A 26,628-nucleotide genomic window follows, 5' to 3' on the forward strand; every position below is an offset into this window, starting at 1 on the left:
TGGAATGGACGCTAAGTTGTATGAAGTGACAGATCTATGGCATGTAGAAATTTGGGGGGGTTGTTGTTTTTCTGATGGATGAAGGACATTTTGAACTTTGCTTCACTTGAAATCATGTGAAACAAAGGAATTGGCTGAGTTAACTGAGGGCTTTGTCTTACTTTGTAGACAGTTCTCTCATTTTCCATTGACTGCTTTTTAAAAGAGACACTCGAGGAAAAAGAATTCACCTCTGTGTTTTTGTGTCTTTGTGTTGGTCTCTCTCTCTCCTTCTTTCCATGCAAAATCATCATTGAAATCTGCTATTAGAGTCCACTTGTTGCTTATCCCTGCCATGGTTATGGTGATGATGAAAACAAAAGGTTATTTCATGTCCTGCTGGAAGTTAATTTTGCTGTAAATTTTTCCCATACTCATCACACAGGTACAGTTGAGTATCAGATCTTGTTTGAGCTCAGATGTAAAGGAACACAAGAGTCGCTTTCTATAGGTGCTTCCATAGCTTCTAAGCTTGCTCCTTATGCAGTTTTGGACATGCATTTGGAAATGCAGTTTTGGACACAGGCCATATTATGGGATTTTTTTCCTGCAAAACACATAAGTGCCTCTTAGCAACTGTCCAGAATCTGAGCAGAAGTTGCCAACTAGATGCCTCCCCCAAAACGTGGCCCTATGCATTTCATATAACTACAATGCTGTGAAGGGCTGAGCCAGAGGCTGCTGAAGTTGGTGAGGATCTATCAGTCTTTGCAGGTTTTGGGTATGGTTCTTGGAAGTTCACCAGTTAAGAAGCTGTAAAAGAGGAATGGCACATCTGGATTTGTGCAACGGCAGGAAAATTGTTGGTGGTTTTTGTAAATAATTGGTTTACACTGGGAATGCAGAAGCAGCTCTTTAATAGGTGGTTCATAGTCAGATTGGTCCCTTTTAATGCCAATCACAGGATTCTTTAGTAAGGATTCTCAAAAGCCCTCGGTGAGTCTGGGTTTTTTCACTGAAAGTAATGGGATCCTTCCCTTTGGGTGACAGAGGGAACAGCTAAGCCAGAACAGTGGCATCTTTTGACACCTTAGCTCAAGAGCACCCTTCCTCTCCTGATTTTAGAAATCAGTGGGACCCCAGACTGTGAGGTAGATCTGGCTACAAAACTAACAGCTGTCCAGCTGCCTTCACCATGATAGGTATCTACCCAACAGCAATAATCCTATATCAAAGACTGGTAGGATGATGATGAATTTTGAAGCAAAGTCTGCCTGTGAATGCACATAGATGCAGTAAATCCTTAGAAAGACAGAGAGCTCCCTGCCTAGATTAAGATTTCTTCAGAAACAGCGTACTGAGGTCATTGGACTAGTAGAAAAGTATCTGTTCTATCACTAGGTCTTAGCAAACAATAATGCTAACACCTACTCTATATTTGAAATGGCTTTACTTCTACTGTGTCCCTGTTTTGCCATCACAGCCTACTGTGTGCAGATGCTAATCTGTGCCCATTAGAGCTTGGAGCAGGTGAGGAGAAAGTAAGTGCACAACCTTTAGCTATAGATACAAGCTGGATAAAATAAATATTTACTTGCTAAGCAATCACATGCAAGTGGGTGCCGTGAAAGCAGTGATCTAGTTCTTGTGTTTAACAGATCTAGGGATCCCAAACCTAATCTGGCCACTGTACAGCAATGCAGCTTTCCCTTGATATTTGCTATTAGTTGAACATTAACTGATCCAATGTTCTCAGAACTTCCTCAAAATTGTGGCACAAGCAGGAATCGTAACACAATTTCAATAGCCACCAAACTCAAACTGCTTTAGGTTACTGACAGCATAAGCTAGCAACCAGGAAAGGGGCTGTGCAGGCATGCTCACAGTTTTTTACAGGGGAATAAAGATGACCCAAGTACACTGAGTATAATTCATGTTCTAACATCCATCCAGGACACCTGTGTGCCTGTTAACAGCAGATGCTCTGAGCCCCCATCATGATTAATTGCGACGTTTATAGGCATTACAGGGAATGGAGCAAATGCTTAAAATCTACTTAAAGCTCCAGGAAGTCCTCTGGAATAGGCAGGGGCTCAGTAAATGTCAAGCTTGCCTCTGCTAAAGTGGTGAGAGGGATAGAAGGCTGTGAGATCAGGGTGCTGGGGCAAGCACTGCAGAGCCAGAGCCTCCCACAGCCACGGGCACGACTCTAACAGCAGTCAGCTCCCATTTCCTGTGTTATTTTTGGCAGCACTGCCAGAGAAGTCAGCAATGCTGCTGGAAATGATGAGAAATGGGGCAGCTAAGAGGATATCAGGGCAGCCAGCAACCTCCATGCTCACAGCCCACCTCCACTCAGTGGGCTGCATGGGGTCAGTGCTCCATGCCAGGGGGAAGCCCTGTGTGCTTATTTAAAATGTCCTTTTTTTTTTTTTTTCCTCTGGGGGAGCAATGGGGCTGAAATGAAGTTAATTCTCTTAAGTTTTCTCTAGTGTAAAAGCTGAATGAGCTTCATCCAAGGGAGCCACTCCAGATTTGTACGTGTAAATCTCAGAGGGGATACCACAGAAATTCTCCACACACGTGAAACTTCCATATCTGGAAAAAAAATATATGATTCTGCTTTCTTATAAACCACAGGTTTTCCAGTATTAAGGTTCCAGTGGCTTCTCATCTTCCTCAGAGCTTTTTGATACTAATTACAAAAGAAATCAAGCAAGCTGTAGACTACCTACATTTCAAAGAGATGATGGCAATGTTGTGGGAAGTAAAATGTCCCTGTTGTCTCCTGTCTTATTTTCATAACCTGCAGAAATGATGAGATGAATCCCGTCCACGCTGAGTAGCACCAACGGGACAGTGTGCTAGCAGAATTAAGGATCAGTATTTCTGATCAGAGCTTTGCCTTCAGCTTTTGGGTTCTGAAGTACATGCTATTATTTCAAAAGTTACTTAGCTTGGTGTCATACAATTGAGCACAACACTAAGGCTTCTTCCCTCTGAGGGATGAGTATTCTCTGGTGGGGAGTGCCATGGGAGCAGCCATCAGAGGTAAGGTTGGACCTCGCACGGGATCTGTGTGAACTTTGAAAGAGCCAGGGAGACTGGGAAGCGTTAAGTCCAGCGAGAGGATCCGGCTGTATGACTTCATCACTTCTCTCTTTGGTTCTCCTCCTCCTCCTCCTCAGCAAATAGCCATCGCTCGGGAGGGTGACTTGCTGACCAAGGAGCGTTTATGCTGCGGGCTGTCCATGTTCGAGGTGATCCTGACGCGGATTAGGAGCTACCTGCAGGACCCGATCTGGCGCGGGCCACCCCCGACCAACGGCGTCATGCACGTGGACGAGTGCGTGGAGTTCCACCGGCTCTGGAGTGCCATGCAGTTTGTGTACTGCATCCCCGTGGGCACCAACGAGTTCACTGCAGAGTGAGTGTCCTTCGGCCGCCCCTGCCGTTAGTGCTTCTCACGAGCTTGTGGGGCCAGCCAGCCAGCCCCTGGGATGCTGCGATAGCCTCAGCCAGTGTAGAGGGGGAACATAGGTCCTTGGTGAAAGGACTTGGTTGTGCATGGACATAAAGAGATGCCCCGAGCGCCTTCTGTCTGAACAACTGGTGAAAAGAGCAAAGAAAAGGGACATGCCAGGTTGATGCGCAGAAGGAGATGAGTAGATGGGTCAATAACCCAAGTCAGAGGCTAAGTCCTCAACTCATCTTACCCTGTGGTGCACCCTTCACAATTCTGCATCTCAGCTTCAAAGTTAATTTTCTCTAGGTGTATACTCCTTTTCTAGGAATTCATGAAGGAAAGTTCCTGGTGCTCTGGTAGGACTTCTCTTACTTAACTCTATCCTCTCCCCATCTCTCCCCACCACATCACCTTGTCCTCCTTCCAGGCAGTGCTTTGGAGATGGTCTGAACTGGGCAGGTTGTTCTATCATTGTTCTCCTTGGACAGCAACGGCGCTTTGACCTCTTTGACTTCTGCTACCACCTGCTGAAGGTGCAGAGGCAGGATGGGAAGGATGAGATCATTAAAAACGTGGTAAGTTGAAGGATGAGAACCCAAAGGGCTCAGACAAGCACACTTCTCTGTTTTCTGTCTTGCTTTGACCAATCTCGTAAGTGGCAACCATGCCTGGTGTTAAATCTTACCCAGACTGAACTCATTCACTGTGAGATTTCCATCTTCAGTCTCAGCAGAGAGGCCAAAGTTTTAATTGACTTGACAATCAAATCTTTTTTTCCTCCCAAAGCTTTTCCCTTCTTCCTGGGGTTGGGCAGCTAGATCTGAGAAGCTGGTATTTCCAGCACCCATCCTGTGATCTCAGTGGCTTTTATCAATAAGTAGCTGGGAGTCTAGACTTTAGAATGGTTAACTTAGGACCACTCACTAACCTTGTTAATGCTCCATCTTGAATCATCAAACCCTACAATGAGGTGAGTCACAGGTCCCTGGGAGGTACTAAATGGATCTGTAACACGTGTTAAAGCTGCTTTTCTTTAGCAGAGGTTTCCAGCAGCAGGACAGAGGCACTGGTACTTTCTAGCTGATCAGGTGATATAAAACTCTCTTCATCTGTTGTTTTTCTCCTTCACCATCCCTCCAGCCCTTGAAGAAGATGGCTGACAGGATCAGGAAGTATCAGATCCTAAACAACGAGATTTTTGCCATCCTGAACAAGTACATGAAGTCAGTGGAAACAGACAGTTCCACGGTGGAGCACGTGCGCTGCTTCCAGCCCCCAATCCACCAGTCGCTGGCCACCACCTGCTAGTGTGGACACTGACCCTGCATGGGTTGGGAAGGCAGAAGGGACTGAACCCAGAACAGCTGGGAGGGGTAAACTCAATGGTGTGAAACCTGGCAGCAGAGCAAGCCTGGGTATGCCTACTCCACCCAAGGACACATCTTCCCACCCGGCCCTGTTTGAGTGCATGTTCTTCTGTGCCATCCCTGTGATCGGTTGTACTTGTAGCTTTCAGACTTGGGGGTGGGTGGGCGTGGGTGGGTGAAATGTGCTTTTCTTCCATGCAGCGGTCCGGTTTGTCCCTGTGATTCATCCAACTGAACACGTCACTCTGAAGCCATATTGCAGCCCCAAACGTGGGGGGCCTGGTGGAGGATGCACTCCCACCACACAAAGCAATGGGGCAAATCAACACCCCCAGTGACATGTGCCACCAGCCACCCAGCGGGAGGATCTGAAGCCCAGCCCCTGATTCACTCTTCTGGTGGAAGAAAGAATGAAGGCAAAATGACTCCTGTGCCAGCAGCTTGAGGATCAAGTGATGGGTACAGAGGAGCCGTGTTGGGCTTGTCTTGGATGGCTGCATGCCTAGGCTGGAGCTAGCTTCATGCTCTCTGCCATGTCGTTGGACTTTCTAGCATCTGTTAAGGGGACCTTTGGCACGTGGGTTTCAGAATTGTAATGATGCAGTCACCAAATGCTCAGCACTTCAGAGAGGTGGAGAAAAAGAAAATGGCTTGGCTTTTCCCTGCTGTAGGACATCCACTTTAATGCAAAGGGTTCTCCCCTGAAGACACATCTTCTATGGACTAAACAAGGTTTATGATGGACTAGGGAAGAGGCTGCATTCATGTGAATGTGCTCTTCAATATATTAATTTGGGTGGAAAGAATCATTGCTCCTGACAGGAGGCAAGGGTAGTTACCTTGGACATAATTGATGGTTAGCTAAGGACAGGAGCTGGCTATGTAATTTTCGTCTGTTCTGGGATGTTAATTTCCCTTGTTCTAGACAATTTCCTAGTGGCACAGTGACCAAATATCTTTCTTTAGAGCATGGTGCCTCTTAGCATGGCTTAGGAAACTTCCCATAACTCAGAGATTGATACTGTTTAGAAGAAGTAAAATACAGGATAAGCATTTAAAAATACACAGTTTTCCAGGTTTAAAAGCATTCAGACTCTTGTTTCCTTTTCCCACTCAGCTAGCCTAAGATCCCATGATAATGAGAATAATCACAGTCAGAACTTCAAGGAGGATTTCATAACCCACGGTGTTCCCTGCTTCCCCTCAGCTGTGTCACTGAAGTGACAGTAATGCTTGTACTTGAAGTTAAAGCAGATCAAACCTCATGCTCCAAGAGAAAATCATGCTAGTCTCACCACTAGCAATATTGTAATTTCTCAGCTTTAGCCAGGTCCCAGCAGATAATTGCTGTTCCATATACAGATGTGATAATATATATATTTCCCTTCCATGCATTTCATCATGCTTGTAAACTGCTTGCTGTTACAGATGTTTAAAAGGCAGAGCCTGGGCATTTGTTCTCTCAGAAGGAACACATTATTTAATTAGTAGAAGTGCCCCAGCTGAAGTATTTTGTCTCAGAAAACAACAGCCAGCAACCTACTGTTAGCAAGAGATTTCCCAGAGACTCCCCACCTACTCCCTTGATAATCAATGAATCCCCCACACGTGAAAAGTGCTGGACGTTTTCACACCTTGAGTTTCCTTTAATTACCAAGACAGGCATTTAAACTGCAGGGAGGAAATTGTGCAGCACAGTAATCTGAAAGTAAGATGAAATCTCAGGAAGTCTGGATGAAATCTTTGAGTAGCAAGGAAGGACCCAGCCTGGTAAGGCAAGTTTTTTTCCTCATGGCATGAGAAAGAGCAGCAGAAGAGCATCTGGGACTCAATGGCACTGCAGGGCTCTTGCTCACTATTTATTCTTACACTAAGGATATCAGTTCTGTTTTTCCATCATGTTCCAACACTTCTACACTCCTGGAGTGAGGGTATCTAAAAATATATATTTTTTAAAAGGAAGAGGAGAATCAAGCACTTTATTTTTTGTGTAAAACAAGATATGAGGAAGATAGATCCAGCCAAGATCCTATTTTTCCTGACCTAAATAGTAAGTGCTTGTTATTTTGGTATGAAAGGGTTGCTGAAAAGGTGGCACAAGTCCCTGTCTGGCTCTCAGAGCCACCTCTGGGCACAGCACAAATTAAATGTCCTGCTGCGTCTGACATGTTGTGGGATGTTGGAGTCTTCTCAGAAACCAGCACGAGCAAGAAGTTACTACAAAAGAATGAACTGTACCACATGGCCCAGTCTTAGCTGCCTAGACAAAACAGGATATAATCAGGTGAATTTAAATGCCTCTTTTCATCTGTTTAAGTCTGGAGTGAATCATGGAATGTTTTACCTAAACATGAATATCACTCTGCATTCTTTTGCTGTAATTTTGCCTCTGAAAGCCTGCAAAACACAGTTGCATGCCCACAAAAGAACAAGTAGATGAAATCTTTGTTTGTTGCCCTCAGAATTGCTGGGGGGGAGCCGGGGGGGGGGGGGGAGAAAAAGTTAAATCCCTTCAGTTTCCAAGGGCTGAAATGTTTTAAGCAAAACGTCCAAAGTGCATGAAGAAAATGCATTTGCCTGTAGAGTGTATGCAGATGTCTTGCCTTGTTGCTCAAGTAGTATGAGATTATCAGCTAGGAATAATCTTCTGGTCTTAATTTCTGAGATTTGATGTTCTTGTCCTTTTATTATCTAAAGGATACAAATAGTCTTTAGCTTCAGTTCTCTAACCCTCCTTGGCTGTGTATGAGAAAGAGGTCCAGGCTTAGGTCTTTAAGTCCATGAAAACAGGATTTTTTTTCTTCCCCTTTTCTCTTTTTTTAAATGTTAATGGGAATAGGGAGCAAATTTGTAATAGTAGAGCTAAATAGTACAGATTGACACAGGGTCAGGCATATTCTCCACACTTGCAGACCTTCTGCCAAGTTTGGGTGTCTTTCTTGCAGATATGCTTTAATCTTGTATTTTTACAGCCTTTTACAATCCGCAGCTCCCTAACAGTTTTCCCTAGGGAAATGTGGACCCCTCTCTGGATACTTTAAGTCCACTGGCAGCAGGCTTGCTTATTTTTCTGCTTACTCTGAAGTAGTCTGCCAAAACCCCCAGGAGTCACCAGCCACCACTTGGAATGTCTACTTCAAAGACAAGTTGTTGGCTCAATGCAGGAACTGCATGGGGGAGAAAGGATGGCCTGTGTCATGGATGAAGTCAAGACAAGGTTATTTTCACATTCCCTCTGGCTTTGACATTATAAAACGTGACTATTGGCAGAGAACATGCCTTTGGTGGACGATGCTGCACTTGATTTTCAATGATACAACAGAAAGGGGAAGCTCAGCACTTCAGTGGTGTTCCTTTTAAACTCTTGACAGCACTTATTAGCACTGAACAACATGTTAGTCCTTTTTCTCCTGCGTTCATCCAGTCCAGTAGGTTCATGTGTGTTTGAGAACAAAAGAAAGTGTAAAAAAAAAAAAAAAAAACCACCAAGAAAATATTCTCCAAAACTCTTGTCAAATGTACCATATTTGTATGAAAAGCTGCTTGAGTTATTTTGTACAAGGAATTTTATTTATGGTGAGGTATATTTAACGCTCGTGAGCTGATAACATTTGTGTTACCTTTTTGATCCATATTTGCTATATATGCAGCTGAAGATGACATTTTGATTTTCTTTTTTTTCCCTTTTCTGTTGTTCTATAAAAATTTAGCTAACAGAAGCTTCCATCCCCATTAGAAATGCTTCTGTGAGAGTAAAGCATCTGATACATGGTGGTATGTCCCATAACACAGCAACCAACAATGTGTACAACAAATGTGGGATGACTTTTGTGATAAAGAGAAATAAAACTTGGGCTCATTCATTAAATGGGCAGACTTCACCTTGTGGTGTCATTGTCATTGCAGTTGTTATTTGGAAAGAGCCTCTGATTGCATCTGGCAAAGAGAAAGCTAAAAGGAGTAATGGCAGCATTTGTTGATTTATTTTTATTTTTTCCCCAAAACCAAAAATAAAACATAAAAAGTGAAGCTTTGTGGCCAGCACCAAAGCAATCAATGAAAATTTCCCTATCAAAAAGTTACTGATTTTGGAGACAAACATCCTTCCACAACAGATTTTCATTTGCAAGCTTATTTTAGTATGAATGGGCTGGGGGAGGGGAAATGACAGTTCTTTTTAGTAGCATTTGACAGGCCCTACTCAAAACAAAGCTAAACTGAGGAGCTAATTTCCTCTTGTTACCACAGCCTTGTCCATTCCACTTTTTTTTTCCCAGGAGACTCTCCTTGCTATTTTTCCCCCAAGTTTTCATTTGAAACCATTCTTAGATTTGTGTTAAGAACATTGAAGGAGCAGCCATGGTTGCTGACTGCAGAAGGAGCAGTGGGAATCAAGGGGAAAAAGACCTTTGGGGATCTGAGGAATTAGGGTGAAATAAATGGATCTAGGGAAGTGGGAGCCACCTAAGTTTCATTAGCTCTAGACAAAACTGTAACTGATGTTCCCTTTCATAGCTTCTTCCCAAGATTTCCTCATGGAAACAGCTTCTTAGCTTAAAAGAAGTGAAATTGCAGTGATTCTTCACAGAAAATTGGAAGTGAACTTTACTCCATGACAAGGCAGCTCTATTATTCTTTCCAACATGCTTGAAGTCCCTGGACATGGGATGTGCCAACAGCTTTGTGTGCCACATACTGCTGTGGCTGACTGCTTGCCTGATGGCTGCAAGTTGCCCAATATTGACTGATTTCAACCTGCTTCTGCAACAGAACAGCAGAGGAGAGTAGGGCTTTTTCTCCCTGACTCACTGGTACTAGGCAGGTTGGTTTTCATCCTTTCCTCTGTCAAGATTTTTTTTTCTCTTTTTTCTTTTAAAATTATTTATGTGCTGACTCATGGACACCCCAGTACAAACAGCCCTAAGAAGTGCCAAGTGCTCACAGGCTATATGGTGTCACCTGGAGCCAGCAGCAGCAATACTTGCTTTGAGTATCAGTGGCCAAGTCTGAATTTTGACAACCAACCCAAAGGGACCAGCATTAAAAACAGAGGCCCACAACTTTCTTTTTCCTCATGCTTCTGTTTAAGTGTTTAAGACTAGGCTGGATGAGGCTTTGAGCTACCTGATCTATTGGGAGGTGTCCATCCCCATGGCAGGAGGGTTGGAGCTAGATGATCTTTAAGGTCCCTTCCAACTCAATCTGTTCTAAGATATGTTTACATCTTCAGATTATAGGCACGTCATCCGTGCAAAGAGCAGTTCATTAATGGTTGTTTTATTCTTTCAAAATCATAACAAAATGACCCTTTTTTGTGACCCCTTCTGCAAGCCAAGAGTGCCTTTCACATGAAGTTTTGCTTCATTTAAAGTTCTGATGCAAACACCTGGCAGATAAGAGGTCTGCAAACAAATGATCTGCTGATAACTGTGTTTCTCCACTGGCACCCCCTGCTGCTCTGATGCCTTAAGGCCTCCCATGCCCTCTGAACATACACCACCTATCCATCACCAACCCACCACTCCTGTTCTGCCAATATACATGGTTTATGGAGCCATAGTGACCTGGATCACTGGACTGATCTGGATAAAAATTTGTCCACCCTTTGGAGAAACAAGTTGGGGTGTGTTTAATGGCCTAATGACCTTGGATCACTCAGCTGCCCCTCAGCACAGACCCACAGATGTGCACTAGCACAAGGAGGGCAGTACACCAAGGTTGGGTACCCACCAGAGGTGCGACAGGCTTGGGAACTCTGTGTCAGTCTAAACTCCTGTAGCACAAAATGACAGCCTCAGCCACTGCAGATAGGGTTACCATGAGACAGACTGAATTAAAAGCTGTCTGCTCAACAAAGTCCAGCCCTTCAAGCTTTGAGCATCCTTTCATGTAGTGCTGCAACCATCTGAACATGAGGCAGTTCCCTTAACCCCTACACAATCAGGTCATTGTCAGAAAGAGAGAGTTTTACCTTCTCTTTGAAGAGGTAAACATCTCCTTGGAGCCCTCAAACTACCCAAAGCCATAGCTGAATACTGCAACTTTTCCTCAGTTTCCACAGGACAGGTGCCTAACAAATATCCAAGGGCAAACGTTCCTATCACCAACTGGCAGGATACTTCCACCATTATTTGTAACACTGGACAATTGATACCCAGTATTTTTCCATCATTTTTTTCCAGACCAGAAGAGATGAGCAAAGAGCAAGGGAAAGGAAAGCCTTTTGATGTTGCTAAGGAGGTTATATGCATGCAAAGCTCTCTTGCTCTACCCCCTGGATTCCAGTCAAGTTTTTTGGCCTGGAAACCAGTATTTCAGGAGGAACTACATTGTTAGAAGATGAGCTGCTAAAGAAGACTCCCTGATTTCTGATGAGTTATTTTTAAGGAAACATCTGATGCCAGTATCAACCCTTGAGGTCATAGCTTGGAGCCAAATTCCCTTAATTACAGCCTTCCCATTAAAATGAGGATATGAAGCAATGAAGGAGGCATTGGTTCCATCCCTGTTTTATTGTTGTCAGTCTCAACTTGCCCTTGACTAAGCATAGCAGGCAATTCCATGCCAATCCTACCTGGCTTTCACCTCCCATATTGCCACATGCAGCCTTGCTAAACCCATCAAATGCAACTCCTGTGACTTTGGGATTTTATACACCACACCCCCACAGCCCTTGCACCAGAGAGAAATACGTGACACACTTGTACCCCGTGGTTGATTGTGAGATCTGCCTGAAGCTTCTCCCACGGTGGTGACAACTGCTCCTGCCCTGGTGTCTGAAGAGACAGCTCACACTGCAGTGTCCTCTCCTTTTGGGACCTCCTTCTAGTCATGTCTCCACTCTTCCCAAAACTGAAGAGAGCTTCTTTTGGAGATCTCACCCCTTGTCAAATTTGGCAAAAGTGGTCTGTGGGGCCAAAAATCTTTGTGCATAAAGGTGGATATGTAAACACCAGCATATGTGGTCACATTAGCCTTTTCCTTCCAGAAATCAAGCTGATAGATGAAAGTAAAGCTGTGGTTCAAAATGCCTTTTGCTTTTGACTGCATCACCCCTTCTCCTGTGGCTGTAACCCCAAGTTTAACCTGTTTAACCCCAAGTCCCTATTGGCTCCCTCCCTAACACTTCTTTGTACACAACTGCTGTCTGCACAGATGTCAACAACACTCACACACAAAAGCTTGGAAATTATTTTGGACACAGTTTAGCTGCCAATAACCACATCAACATCAGGATTCTCCAGCTACAAGCAAGACTTTGGGGTGTTGGAGGAGGTCCAGCAAAGGGGAGAGCCCCACAGTACTGCTGAGCACCAAAGCGAGCAGGCAGAGCAGCCTGGGAACAGGGGACACGAATTCCAGCAAGCTGCAAACACTTGTCCCACTCCACCACCATCACTTCAGTTTCTGCAATCAGCCTTACATTTGCATGAGTAACTCTTAACCAACATCAGTGAGTAAATTTACCAATTAAAGGCCAAATCCTTCCATCGTTTGTCTTCCTCAGGGTGCCTTTTGCCTGCCTAACATATAACAGCAGCAAAATTTGCCCCCAGACCCCTGGTAAATTAGCAAACATCTCATTTCCTGCATCAATACCTGCTGCCACATGATTTGGCTTGACCAAAAAGTGCTCCTGGGATAAAGGGGAGGACATGGGATATGGCTGGCACAGCCTCTCCCAGGCAGTGACCCACAGGTCTGTGACTGATGAACAGACCTGATTACAATCCAACGACTCAAAGCACTTAAACATTTCATTTGCTGGGAAAACAATTGGATAGAGATAGGATCAGGTGCTGAGTGAAGGAGCCACATGGTGCTAGCAATGCTGCAATGCTTACATTTTATGGGGGGGGAAGTACATTTTCAGACACATTCAGAGCCTGCAGATCTTACCTCTATATTGTGCTATGCCAGATTTCATTTCTACTTATAAACATGGGCTTGCTGACAAAGTTATTTGATTTACTGTTATCTCTGCTGACCTACAGCAAAATCTGCCTAATGGCTCCTGCAGCGAGGAACAGGCTTGTATCAGCAGTAGGTTTCTACATACACACATTCACCATGCACAAACACAGGAAGGGAGGACATTGGCACAGGAGGGTAGGGACAAAGGCAGAGCACACTGGTGTGCAACAAGCTCCAAAACATTCACACACTGTTCTTAGCAAGAGAGGCTTTGGCTGCAGCCCATAGTATGGGCTATGATGAGGCCTGCCAACCAAAGAGTTACAAAATAAAAGGGTATAAAAAAAAATCAGTCTAAGTGATGGAAGCACCTACAGACTGCAGCTGACTTTCTCAGGGCTGGAATTCAGTATGGATGCAGCTATGTTTTAAACCACAGGTGCTGATGGCAAAATTGTGTCCTGGACCTCTATCCCTGTGTTACACAACATATTATGGTGCATGCCCTTGGCATTACACTTTCATCTCCTGTAGATATTTCTTTTCCAAGTGCACCTTTGCCAGGAGCCTGGCCTTTTCCACTGCAATTCAAAAGTCAGGAAGGATCAGCAGGGAAATTTGGTGCAACCTTCAGCAGGAACCATGCCTTTGTCCAGCAAGTACATGATGCTGGGAATCTCACTTCCATTAGGATAAATCCATCTTCCTTAGACACATCGATGTTTCTTGACTTTTCAGTCCTACATCCTGTGGCACACAGTTACAATGCTAAGTGGAGAATAAACACCCCTTCCTGAAGCAATAGGACACTTTCTGAAATGTTTCCTTCCTATTAGGACACTTTCTGAAATGTCTCCTTCCTACACAACTGCAGTTACAGCCCCTTGAGCAAGGGGAAATATCTTCAGGAGCACAAATACTATTCAAGATTTAATTTCTCTTGTTTACTTTTCAATTCTGTTCCACCACACTCTGCGTACATACAAAGTCCACAGCTTTGCATAGCGCACAGCACACTAAGCATACATCCAGCACCCCACTGCTCAGCTACTGCAACTGGGCTCCCACACCACCTAACCAGAAGCACAACCTCCTGCTCCAACAGCACCTGCACCAAGTCTAAAAAGCCATTCCAGAAGAGAGATTAATTTCTGGGCTGAGCCAGGGGAGCCTCGTCCCGGATCTGTGCAAAAGCTGTTTTGAACCCCGCGCTGCTGCTGCTACCACCACACCCTCCCTCTTCTGCCCCTCCGGCCCCCGAGCGGGCAGGGCCAGGGCAGCAATGGGGCTCTGCAGCGGGGGCTGGAGCTCCGCAGCCGGGGCTGGAGCTCCGCAGCCGGGGCTGGGGCGCAGGGGGAGGTGGTTTACTCATGGGAGCGTGCAGGGCTTGGACAGGCATCTGCTGCCCGTGCGCCGAGCCCAGAGGAGGAGGAGCCGGGCGGGCAGGTGTGCGGACAGCCCGGCCCCAGCCCGCCAGCAGCTGCTTCTGCCCTCGGTCCCTGCCGCGATGCTTTGAGCCGTCCGGAAGACGAACGAGATGGAGCCGCTGGAGGGGAACAGCAGCTGCAGCAACGGTGGGTGCACCCCGGCACGGCGAGGGGAGCGGGACAAGCCCCGGGGCTCAGCCCGGCGGGAAGGGTCCCCAGGAGGGAGGCGGCAGCCCGGTCTCCCTGCTGCGGGGCTAACTCCTCTGGAACCCCCCTCAGTCTCATTCCCCCGCCCAGCTTTTGGGCTGTTCCCCATTGCTGCTGGTTTTCTGGGTTTGACGTTTCTTTTCCGAGTTCTGAGGTCTGTACGGGAATGGGAAAACTTCCTTCACCCATAAGACACACACAGCCGGCTCTGCCAGCCTTAGAGAGAAGCTAGAATCTATTTTTTTTCCGTTAAAGATTAACTAATCCAGTGGGCAGTCACCCCAATCTCACTGCTTTATGCTTGTGCCCACTAACACATTGCAGAAGCTTTTATCTAGTGGAGGAGGCAGTATGTCCTCCCTGTTCCCCAGGAGTTATTTCCACATCAAGGATGTTTGGCCATTAGAAAAGAGACCTTATTAGGGAAACACTGGAAACTTATCTAGAAAGCCACTGGTTGCTTTTTTTTTTTTCCATTAGGAAAAGTTTGGATCCAGATCCTCAGATACATACACAGGGGACACTGCAGAAGTTCTAAAGTGGTCTCTCAGTTCAGGAAAAGACAGGCTGCTGGCCACCATCACTGACCAGTTTCACTGGTGCATACCCCTGCCTGCTGAGACACAGACACTTGCTCCATAATCCCTACCTGCTTTCAGGCAGAAAATTAAAGTCTTTTAGTACAAAGGGACTTTTGTAACACTCCACCTGGCTGTTCCATCCCCTACTGCTGCAGTCACACTGCCTTTACTACACTTGGAGTAAAGATTGCAACAGGGAGGAGTGCTGGGTGTGGTAGAAGCAGGAGGGAAGGAAGAAACTCAGTAATTTTCCCACCCACACACAGCAGCACACCTTGGTGCCTTTAACAGCAGAAAACTCTGCCTTCTTTTCGTCCTTCCATGCTGGCAGGACTTGGCATATTTTATGGGCATTCATGCACTCTATAAATAGGTAGAATAAAACCATTAGGCAGCAGAAGCATCTGTAAAACTGCTTGTAAGACAACAGGCTCAACCTACACCAAAATCTCATGGCACCCTTCTGTACACAGAGCTGGATGTAGTTACAAAGTACTGGCATCACTTCACATTAAACCCAGAGTTTAAACCTACAGACAAGCTGGCAGATGAAAGGGTTGGAAAACACCAAAGCCTTTGAATCAGCAAGGCTGAGTGTTGATAAGGCATAATTCAAACTCATAACACTGGACTTTGGTGGAAAGACTGAAGTAGATATTTGGGAATTCAATTTACACTTACTACAGTAGTTCTCATTTCAATTAAATCATACAATTGCTTCATTTGGAAGGGATTTCTAAGATCATCAAGTCCAACCATCAACCTAACCCCACTATGGGCATAAAACCATGTCCAGAGTGCCATGTCTACAGGTTTTTTGAACATCTTTAGGGATGGTGACTCCCTTCCAGCTCAGTGTATAAGACTGGCAGATATTTTCAGTGTCAACGAGCTGCTTGAACCATGCTCCACAGATCGATCTCTCAACACTTTGCCATTTCCACATGAGAGTAAAGAGGTATCCTGAGTTTTTGAGAGCTGATGGGTATGTGCTGTTAGGGTGTCGGCATAGGTAGCTATTCAAAGAGACATCTAAAAAGAGCAACAGAGGCACTGTTGATAGTCACGTCAGTAATATGCTGTTTTATCTCCATGGTGGTCTCACAGGGTCTCTGGTCACCCTTTCATGCCTTTCCCACCGGGTTGTGTGCCAGGTGATTGGTGATGCTGACCCAGCTGACTTTGTCCAGGACAATGGGACTTCCAAACACTTCTGGGTAACTCAGCTGGAAAGCAGTTATGGATTCTACATTGGCCTGGGCTTGGCTGTTTTCTCCAGCTTCCTCATCGGAAGCAGCATCATCCTCAAGAAGAAGGGCCTGCTACGGCTGGTGGAGAAGGGAGGCACTAGGGCAGGTAAGGCTTTTGTGGGCGGCAAGAGGGAGGAGGTCCATCTGTTCCCAGAACCACACAAATCAGACTCCAGCACCTGTATGGCAAGGGTACACCTCTGGGTACACATCAGCCTTCTACCAGCAGTGTAAGACAGACCATTTCCACATGTATGCTAAGATGTGCTAGAGCTGGGGAGCTCATTTAGAGCCCTGCATTCGAAGAACTCAGCTGAAAGCAGCAGTCCCATCATGAACCACAGGCAGTGTGTGGTCAGATGTGCACCCACCAGAAGAATTTGTGCCAGTCACAGCTCTTGCATGGGAAAGTGTGAGGCCAGGAGACTGTTGGAAGCTCTTTGAAACTGGCCCCTTTGCACAAAAATGCAAGTGATCAAGTGATCCCTGTGCCACAGACTGGAGCAGAAGGGCACAGCTCCATGACCTCAGTCTTGCCCTTACTAATGCACTAGGCAGCTTTACCACCAAGTCAGTGAGATGAGGATGAGGCCCTGTGTGCTTTAATTGCATCAGTAAGAGCCAGTTATTAATGCAGGGCTGCACGCAGGTGATCTGTGTCAACCCTGCCTGTGGTTTGCACAGAGGATACTTCTGAGGCATGTTGCTCAACAATTGTGGATAACTTTCCTCTGGCACCAAGCTCTTAGGGCAAGGCCTGTGTTTATGTGCACATATACATGGATGGGAGATGATAGAGGAGCATTGCCTACAGCAGAATTGCTCTGTGGAATTGGACACATCCCATCACCACTGCAAACACTCACTTTAGCAACAGTGTAAATCCAGCCTGGTAGCTGATCTACTTGCATAACTACAAACCAAAATAGTGGTAATTAAAATCCTTCTGCTTCCCAGCTCTAGGAACAATTCTTAAATCATTCTACGAAGTCAGTATCACTGTCTCTACTTTACTATGCAGGTAATGAAGTGCCTGTCCAAAATCAACCAGCAGTTGGGCAGCAATGCTACCAAAGGCACCTGAGCCACAGTCCAGCCTCTAGTCCATCTTCTGCCATTAAGCTGGCTGCATGCAGCTGCTAAACTCACATGGGTTTGCTTTTCACCCTCTGTACACACTGAAACATCAGTTGTAGATGTCTTTCTCCTTCCTTCCATGAACTCCTCCCACAACAGAGTCAAGGAAATGAACAAAAGCAAACTCCTCCCTTCTTTTTCCAGGATGTTTAACCAGGAATTAGAGATCAATGACAGAAAACTGCAGCTGACACAAGGGGTTCTTAGAAAACAACAAAGAAACAAAAACAACAAACAAAAACAAAACCAAACCCAAAACAAGTCAGCAATCTTGAGGAATGCCAAAGCATGACATTTGAACTCAAGCATTTGTTAACTTGAGAAACCAGAGGAGGATGAATTCTAGCAAATTCCTGGCCACCTTTTCATTCTCCCTTTCCCTATCTCGACCTTTAATCACTGAGTCTGAGTGTTTCACCCCTGCTATCTGAGCACATCGCTTTTCTCCAAGGCAGGTCAAACACTGCTGTTGCTGACAGCTCCAGTCAGGGCAGATATATCAAAAACATGAGCCAGTAAAATCAGGGTTCACAGTGTCACCCGGTTCAGGCTCCTTAAGTCTAACAGATTAATTCCCAGCACTATATCCATCCTTCCTCTTCTAGATGCACATATTGAGTGTTGCCACACCAGGAATCATTTTTCATCAGAAACCCTCAGTCACATAATGACTGTTTCCATATTAGGATTTCTGGCAGTTCATGTTGAAGCCTTATGATGTGCCACTATGAAACAAAAGGAGCAAAAGAAGAACCTTCTGAGACAGGATACAGGAAGCCTTCACCACAACCTCACAGCAACACAAACTAATGCACCACGTGCCTGTACAGAGCAACCAACCACTCTCCCTACTTCATCTTTCACAGCTGCAACCTCCACTACAGCTGGAGTTTGAAAAACTCTCTGCCTTACCTTAGCACCCATGCAGAAGACTCCACAGCAAGCTGGCTCAATGCTAGGTGAAGCACAGGATCCTCACAGGCAGGATGCAGGGTGGCAGTATCCCAAGGAGCAGCCTTTCAATGGGGGGCATCCAGCACAAAGCAGTCTCTGCCATCATTTGTCCCTCTGCTCCAGGAGCACCCCCCACAGGGAATAGGCAAGTCGAGCATGCAAGATGAAATATGAGCAGTCCATGGGAGCTCAGCTGGGGGTGAGCTGGGTTTAGGGGCTCATGCACCCTGAAGAACCAGTGAGAACAGCTCTTGGGGCTGAAGGATAGCCCCACAGTCCATGCTGTAGCAAGGCAGGCTGCACCCTAGGATGATAACTTCTGTGGCTTTAGGGCAGTGGGTGATATTCCCAGTTGTTTTATCCTGGGTGGCAGTGGTTTCACTATATTTGTCCTTTTTTTTCCCCATATTGTGCAGCCCTAAGTGCCAGCTTTTGCTAATCCCTTGACTCACCGTCATTTCCATGTAGGATGGCACATCTGTGTGTTCTGTCCTTCCAGGAAGTTTTTATTGTCACATTCTTCCCCTTGCAATTTTTCCTTCTCCAAAAGGACTTCTCTCATCTCTTACTCTGAAGGCCATGGTTGTTAACTCTTTGTGCTTTGCTTCCCCAGGAGATGGAGGCCATGGCTACCTAAAGGATTGGCTCTGGTGGGCTGGATTGTTAACCAGTAAGTAAAAGCTTAGGCTTACAGCTTTTCCAGGGTCTGTCCCTGTAAGTCAGGTGTGAAATGAGTCCAGCATCTTGTGTCTTAAAGTCTTTTTTTCTGGCAAGTTTTCCCCTCATCATCAGAGGTACCTTAAGGAGAGTGGAGGAACTGAGCCATACAGGATCTCCAGCACCACCAGCCTGGTAGAACTTGCTAGCTCGATTTTTGCTGACCAAAAGCATGAAAAGCCAGATTTTAATAAAGCAGCTGGCTGGCTCTGCCTGTGGCCCAGGCACAGGGCAAACAGCCTCCCTCCTGTGCCCCAGGATAGGTTACTGCTGCAGCACAAAGGAGATAGCAAGGAGATGTTGGTAGCAGATTCTTTCTTATGAAAAATTTGCTTTGCCTTAGAGCAAACCTTCTTTCCATGCTGCAGCAGTACAGTATCTTCTCAAGCTGGACTCAGAGCAGGGCAAAGAGAAGCCTTTCCTGGCTCCCACTGCTGCAGCAGCAGCTCAAGGTGCCCCCAACTTGCTTTGCCCTTGCAGCTCCTGCTCCACAACCACCATAACACAGCCCATAAGAACACATAAAGTACTCACTGCTCAAGAAAACAGGGACAGCTAAACCAGAAGGAAACTCCATAGCCCCAAGGAGACATTTTGTAGGTGAGGAGCAACTTCCCAACAGCTCCCACAACTAATCACCCAAATACATTGCAGCTGCTTGGCTGGGCTGGTTTAATGAGTTTGTTTGTGTCTGCTGTGACATGGCCAAGCCCTAGCACCCCCAGCCCTTGTCCATGTGGGTGCAGGGCTCCAGGAATGCCTCCCAGCTTGCATTCATTTCTACTAGAGAGATTTTCACCCACTACCCATCCCCCTTTAGCTGCAGCATGAAACTCCCACAATGAAACCCACTCTCTAATTGACATCTTACTGGTTAGCAAGCCCACAAGAGAAAACACAAAAAGTATGCTTTAACTCACTGGTATTTATTTTTCTTGTGTTTGTTTAGTGGGTGGAGGGGAAGCTGCCAACTTTGCCGCCTATGCCTTTGCTCCTGCAACTATTGTGACACCTCTGGGGGCTCTCAGCGTGCTCATAAGGTGATTTATGTGTCTCTAGTTTGCAGTTTGCTTTGTCTGTTTGCCTGTTTGTTTTGTGAGACAGAAAGACTTGGAAATGCTGCTAGTATGATTTATTCTGCCTAAAGGGGGAAAAAAATGTCTGAGTGTTTGCCAAACCCCACTCTAACAGTTGTTGTCCTTTGGGGGGGATCTTTGGAAAGCACTGGATTAAGTAGTGTGCCCTTCTGGAAGTGCTGCATGTGGATAGCAGCCACATACACTTCAGGTTAAATTATTGTTCCCAGCCCTTCAGCCAGTCCAAGGTTGATTTCTTTGTTTGTTTTTGTTCCTAAACTGCACCAACAATCTAAAAGTCAAACGTTTCAGACTTGTTTTTAAACTTGGCTTTTGTTTGCCTTTTCTTTTCTAGGCTGCTCTGATGTTGTGTCTTTATGCTTCTGGCTGTTGCCAAAAAGGCTGGAACCATATTTTATATGTTTTATTTTTAAAGAGGAGATTCTTGTCAAAATATGTGTACCTGCAGGTACTGAAGGTTTTATAGAAGGACTGTTATTGTGACATGTGTAAGCAAACTGAGAGCTGGGACTGCTCTGGTGTCTTGCCCCAAAACTTTCTGGACAATAGCTAAATAATTTTGAAGACCTATCTAGAGCCCCCAGTACCTCCAGAGTTTGTCTGGGGGTTAATAGTTCTGGTGGTTTAGTCCTTCTGTTGTTAGGTTGAGGTTTTTTCCTCTGTTACACTGGTCCCTGAAGTAACTTCCTCGGGCACTAAAGGCTTCACAATGCTCAACAGTTCATGAGTGAATCTGTAGACCCTAAAAATATTTCTGAGGATGTGCTAACACATTCAGCATTCTTTCACCTTGCTGATACATGAGCTGTGATCTATAGGTCACACTTGCATCTCTGCAGGTTCAGCTGTCAGCAGAAGCTATGTGTTTGTGTATTAACACACTGGAATCAATAAATTTACTCCGGATTTGTGTCCTTGTATCACAAGAAGGCATTTTTTACCTTATTTTAGCTACTGTCCCTTCTTAAAAGAACTTTAAAGCATCATCTGCTGTTCTGTCCTGTGCAGTGCCATCCTGTCTTCATATTTGCTTGGAGAGCGACTCAACCTGCTGGGAAAGTTGGGCTGCATGCTCAGCCTCGTGGGCAGCACTGTGATGGTCATACATGCCCCAGAGGATGAGGAGGTCACCACTCTGGATGAAATGTTATCTAAGCTGAAAGAGCCAGGTACACAGGTCGTGTTTTTCTCTCCTGGGGCAGGGTAGTTCACACTGTTCCCCATGCCCACTACTCAGTTTTGTCTGACTTCCCTTTTTTTTCCAGGTTTCCTTGCTTATGCTGCGATCCTCTTGGCTGTTTGCCTCTTCCTGATCTTCTACCTCGCACCCCGCTATGGCCAAAGCAACATCCTCATCTACCTCACCATCTGCTCCGTTATTGGTGCCTTCTCTGTGTCCTCAGTCAAGGGCCTGGGTATTGCCATCAAGGGCTTCTTTGCTGGCCAGCCTGTTCTGCAGCACCCTTTGACATGGATCCTGGTCATCACCCTGGTGGCATCCATCACTACACAAATCAACTACCTCAATAAGTCTCTGGACATTTTCAACACCTCTTTGGTGTTTCCTATCTACTATGTGCTGTTCACCACTATCGTCATCACAACTTCCATCATCCTCTTTAAGGAGTGGGTCACCATGACTGTAATTGACATCATTGGGACAGTTTGTGGCTTCCTCACCATCATTTTGGGGGTGTTTCTGCTCCATGCCTTCAAAGACCTGGATGTCAGCTTATGGAATCTACCACAAGTTCTTCAGAGTGTACAGCAAGTGCCGGCCACCCGAGACGACAAGAACATCCTGATAGAGGTGGACAACTCCAGCATTGCCCCGGAGGATAAACCCAAAGTATTTATCATCTACACCTAGCACATTATACACAAGGCTCTGGAGGTTGGGGCAGAGGCTTGATGTCAGTATCCCAGATGGTAGTGAACAATTTAAAATAGGAAAAGCGGGGAAAAAAACCAACAGAGGCTTATCTAAAGCTTGGTTGAGTCGAGCCAAGTCTTTCTCTAGGCTTTAGAATTGGATCATAGTCACAGTGTAGCAGCAGGAGTATCACAGAATCACAGAATTTCAGGGGCTAGAAGGGACCTCAAAAGATCATCTAGTCCAACCCCCCTGCCAGAGCAGGATCACCTACACCAGCCTACACAGGAATGCATCCATATGAGGTTTGAATATTTCCAGAGAGGGAGACTCCACAACCTCCCTGGGTAGCCTGTTCCAGTGCTCCATCGCTCCATCACCTTCAATGTGAAAAAAATCTTTCCTCATACTTATATTTAATCCTCACTGGGATGCAGCCACTGAAAACTAAAATCTTGAAGTATGATATTCTTGTTGCAAAGCCCCTCTCTGAGGCCCCTTCCCATCTCTTATTCTTGGGACTAATGTTTATTCTTGCACTCCTTCCCCTGGGTGGCCATTGATCTGTTTACTTCCAAGCCCTGACTGAACAATTGATCAGTTTTTGTCTTTTTTTTTTTTTTCTTCTAGACACTTGCATGAACTCAACAATACACACCAGCATCTCAAACAGAGGTGAGGGCCAAGGACTGAATGGTGCACACCTGCTAATCAGACCCTGCTCATCCACGTTTGATTACTTGCTCTGCAAATCTGAGACAAGGATATTGGTGAATCTGGGCAAAACATGGTGAATTTTGGAGGAGGTGATCACTTAGGCTCCGTGGCAAAACCCAAGCCAGGAAGTGTTTCTGCAGGACCATGACACATAAATCTGTCAGCTTTTGTTTTTGTGAGGTACAGGAGTTTCCCTGCAGCACACTGCTAATTAGTTCTATGTGGGCCTTTCATTGTTTGTTTGGGATTTTTTTCCTTAGCAGCTGTGGTGCTCAGGCTATGTTGATGTGATTGATGAAGATGATGGGTTGCATCCAGACCTCACCCAAGCAAGGATCAGCCCCTACTTAGGCCAGGAAGCTCTGGCAGAATAAACCCCATGTTAGGACTTTTTGTGGTCTGTGAAAATCTTTGCAGCCTGAAAGACCAAGTGGCTGTAAATTTTATGTATTTTTTCTTTAGAAAATGTCTTGACTTTGGAGATCCTCCTGAATCTTTGAACGCCATGACCTGTCTTGCTATCATTTAAGCCTGAAAGTTTTTATTTCTTTTGTTTGGAGGAAGATTTGAGACAAACTAGCAAAAGTAAGTGATGTTCTGCAGAGCTGTAGGGATGCAGTTTATCCCAGAGTGGTCCCATTCACCACTCTCTCTCTCTCTGATAGTATGGATGTTACTGGAGTCTTGCTCACAGCTCACCTTCAAAACCCTCTTGGAACTGTATCAGTGGTGAGGATGAAGGGATGGTGAGCTTGAAGGCCAAAAAGGAAAGTATTACTGCAGCTGAAAGTTTCTCCCATCTTGCTGTTAGGTCATGTAGCACAGAGAGCCCATTTCCTCATAGCAAATCCTAGACTAGGAGCAGCACAATCTAAGCCAGCTCTAACAAGCTTTACCAAGCTAGTTCAGCCAGAAGCAGTTGTGGTTGGGTTAGTCCTGGACCACAGCACACACTGCTGCTGCCTGAGATGCTGACCTGATTATAAACCTGGGTCTGGACAGCACTGAGCAAATGGAATTGGGTCTTATGGGGAGAGGACTATGTAATCTCTTCTTCTGAAGACATTTCAGTACTTTTGTAGAGAAATAAAGGCTTTTTAAAAAAAAAAAAAAAAATTAAAATCCCTGAGAGAAAAACAAAACAAAACAAAACCCCCCAAAACAAAACCCCCAAACCAAACCACTTTGCCGGCGGATCTGAAAGTTCGATGATTCTCTGTTCTTATGGGTACAGCAGGAAGAACAGCCAGGTACTGCAGAGAGGACATCTGGGGCAGAGCTTGAAACAGCAGCACCCTCCTTTGGCAGCAGAAAATAATGCAAGTAATTCCTTCTAGCCTTGTTTTTGGCATCCTAATTGGTGTGATGCTTTATACACTTTGCTTTAGAGCTAGATTGTACACAGGACTCATCTTTATCATTGCCTAGAACTGCATTTCATAAAAGTCATTCCTCCAGCGATCCTGCCATCTCTGGACAAGACATGAACCAAAATACTACACAGCAGCAGAGTATTTGTTAAACACAACTGACAAATTTATTAAAACTAGGCAAAAGGCACAATGAATTGCATTCTTCAAGTATTTGCATAGATGCACAGGGAGCATTATTGTAAACCATTAATATGTGGTTGTGAGATGTACTTTGGTGTGTGTTCTCCCAAGTAACATTATCTTTTAAAAAAAAGAAAAATAACATTTTACCATCTTTTTCTCCTCCTGCAGTTCCTCTATTCTTACTCACTTAACTTGCACACATATTAAAAAAACATTAAAAGGATTTGTTTAAAAACTACCTTTTGGAGACTTTATGATATTCCAGTAAGGACGTTTTCCAGTAGGATCTGGGCATATCCAGTTGTTCTCTGAGCTTAGTGTGTCTGGGGGAATCTTTTGAATTTTTTTTTTTTTTTAAAAGCTTGATCCCATATTCACATGAAGTGCTGTCAGAATATTCTTAGTGATGTTGGTCATTTGCTAAAGCTCAGGGGCTGTAGCAGAAGTGTGCTGCCGTCTTCGGTGAGGGCTCAGATACAAGATCAAGTTCTTGTGGTCCAATCTGTATTACTACAGTGTACATACAGCATGTGCCCAGCTTAATGCACCACCTGTGAGCAGTAAAACATGGCACCACACAGCCACATTACCTGCACACCCCAAGAGACACCAAACTTGGGGTTGTTTGAATATAGATTGCTTATATGTAATACAATCCAACTATAGGAAGAAAGCTGAAGTCTTTCACTTGCCATCTCTGATTTCAGAGAGAAGTATTTTAGGTTAGTTTGTTTCCCAGGCATACAGAAGGTTAAAAGAGGCCCCAAACAATCAAGGTAAGGAATAATCAGCTAGAAATTCAAGATACAGCCTGTGTACTGTTTTCTTGTGGAGAAAGAGGTAGTAAAGTTGTGAAAACTAGTGTGGTTTAAGTTATCCTACACTGCTACACAGAACTGCAAATGTAATGAGTGCTCAGGGTTTAATCAGGCATTTTTCAATCTCTTTAGGGAAAGAGAACTATCAGACAAGACTTCTTTATGCCAATAATAGTTTCTCACATGTGCAGCAGCAATCACATTGTGTGAGGATTTGTCTCCAATAAAATCAGACAACAGAGCTGTTGTAACCATAGCTCCAGCATTCCTTGTGTTCTCCTAGGAAATAATTTCAAGTTAAAAAACAAACAAACAAACAACAAAAAAATTGGCATAATAAAAGGCTGTCATTTAAAATCCTGAGGAAAAAAACCAAAGTACAAAAGCCCAAACCATTAGGAGAAAAGAAACGAATTCATAAGGGAGGATCCTTGGGGTCAGAACCATCAGCTGCTCAAAGTGCACACAGACAGCTTTCTCCATCCACATCGTGGAAAAAAAACCTTGGAGTAAATGAGCTGTCCTAGAAAAGCACCATGTGTTGCATCAAGATTTCTGCAGTTTTACCACCTGGGCAATTTTAAGGTAGGTTTTTCACCGGTATGAGGAACAGAGGGCCCATGCTGAGTTACTGCTCAGCACAGACCAAAGCCTGAGGAGATATGTGCAAAAGTGTCTACTGATTATCCATGGTACCGTATGCTGGAGAGGAGGTTTCAGCACTGGCTTTTGCTGAGCTTTCTCATGACCTTTTGCTCTCTATCTTGGCCAGAGTTTCCCTGTCGTACCTTGACTGTGTCCCAGTGACATGGATGAGAGTGCACAGGCCACTGTGCACAGGGGATGCTGTCAGGTCTTACAGCACTGAGGCAAGACGAGTGAGTGCTGGAGGACAGACAGCTTGCAATGCTCTTGCTGAAAATGGTTATATGGGGAAAATCACTCTGTTAAATCTACTCAAAATCCACAATGACCCACAAATTATATTAGCCAGGAATATTTCCATGTTTTGCTCCCCGTTGTGGCCCCACTTACCACCCACTGTAAACTGAGAATGAGCTGAAGAAAGTTATCAAGAGCTGCCTTCTGCTCTCCCAAGAGGCAGCAGTTTCTGTATAGCACCAACATATGCTCCTGCAGCTGCGCTGGATGGGTTGAGGAAGCCAAAAGGGTTGGGTCTTACATGAAAGCCCATCCGGGCCAGCACTTGTACTTAATGCTTGTTCTTCCTCATAACCCTTAAATAACTGATGAAAACCACGTGAAACCCCCCATTGTCCCATCCCTGCACTGGATATTGCACAACACTATTTCAATACCGTATAACCAAGTCATCCCTACATGGAGAAGGCCATCACAGAGCACGCTGAGGCCAGCTTGGCACGTACCACCATGATCCCTGGGCACACTCCTGCCAAGCCTGACCACAGCTTCTTGAGTCACATAGGAAACAGGTGAGGTTAAAGGAGAGGAACCAAAATGCTGTCTGTGGCAATGAATGTTTTTTTGGGGTGATGAAGGCAGTCCAGTCCCCTGTGAAGGACAGAGCAGGTCAGGAACAGGCTGCT

At 45.2% G+C, this 26,628-nt stretch overlaps 2 protein-coding genes across 4 annotated transcripts in view; both read left to right on the plus strand.

Moving 5' to 3' along the window:
- Window positions 1-4,753, plus strand: part of CYFIP2 (cytoplasmic FMR1 interacting protein 2) — a 44,170-nt gene extending 39,417 nt beyond the window's left edge. For all 3 annotated transcript variants that reach the window (XM_054389315.1, XM_054389316.1, XM_054389317.1), the window contains 3 exons: window positions 3,168-3,406; window positions 3,873-4,020; window positions 4,586-4,753. In XM_054389315.1, coding sequence (XP_054245290.1) covers window positions 3,168-3,406; window positions 3,873-4,020; window positions 4,586-4,753 — 555 coding nt within the window. The remainder of the gene's footprint in view (window positions 1-3,167; window positions 3,407-3,872; window positions 4,021-4,585) is intronic.
- A 9,510-nt stretch (window positions 4,754-14,263) lies between these two features.
- Window positions 14,264-21,966, plus strand: NIPAL4 (NIPA like domain containing 4). The gene is made up of 6 exons (XM_054389137.1): window positions 14,264-14,300; window positions 16,049-16,297; window positions 18,896-18,952; window positions 19,949-20,039; window positions 21,105-21,265; window positions 21,362-21,966. The coding sequence occupies exons 1-6, from the start codon at window positions 14,264-14,266 to the stop codon at window positions 21,964-21,966; spliced, it is 1,200 nt and encodes a 399-aa protein (XP_054245112.1).
- The last annotated feature ends 4,662 nt before the right edge of the window (window positions 21,967-26,628 follow it).

Source organism: Indicator indicator, chromosome 18 (genome assembly GCF_027791375.1).
Source record: "Indicator indicator isolate 239-I01 chromosome 18, UM_Iind_1.1, whole genome shotgun sequence".
NCBI classification, from domain to species: Eukaryota; Metazoa; Chordata; class Aves; order Piciformes; family Indicatoridae; genus Indicator; species Indicator indicator.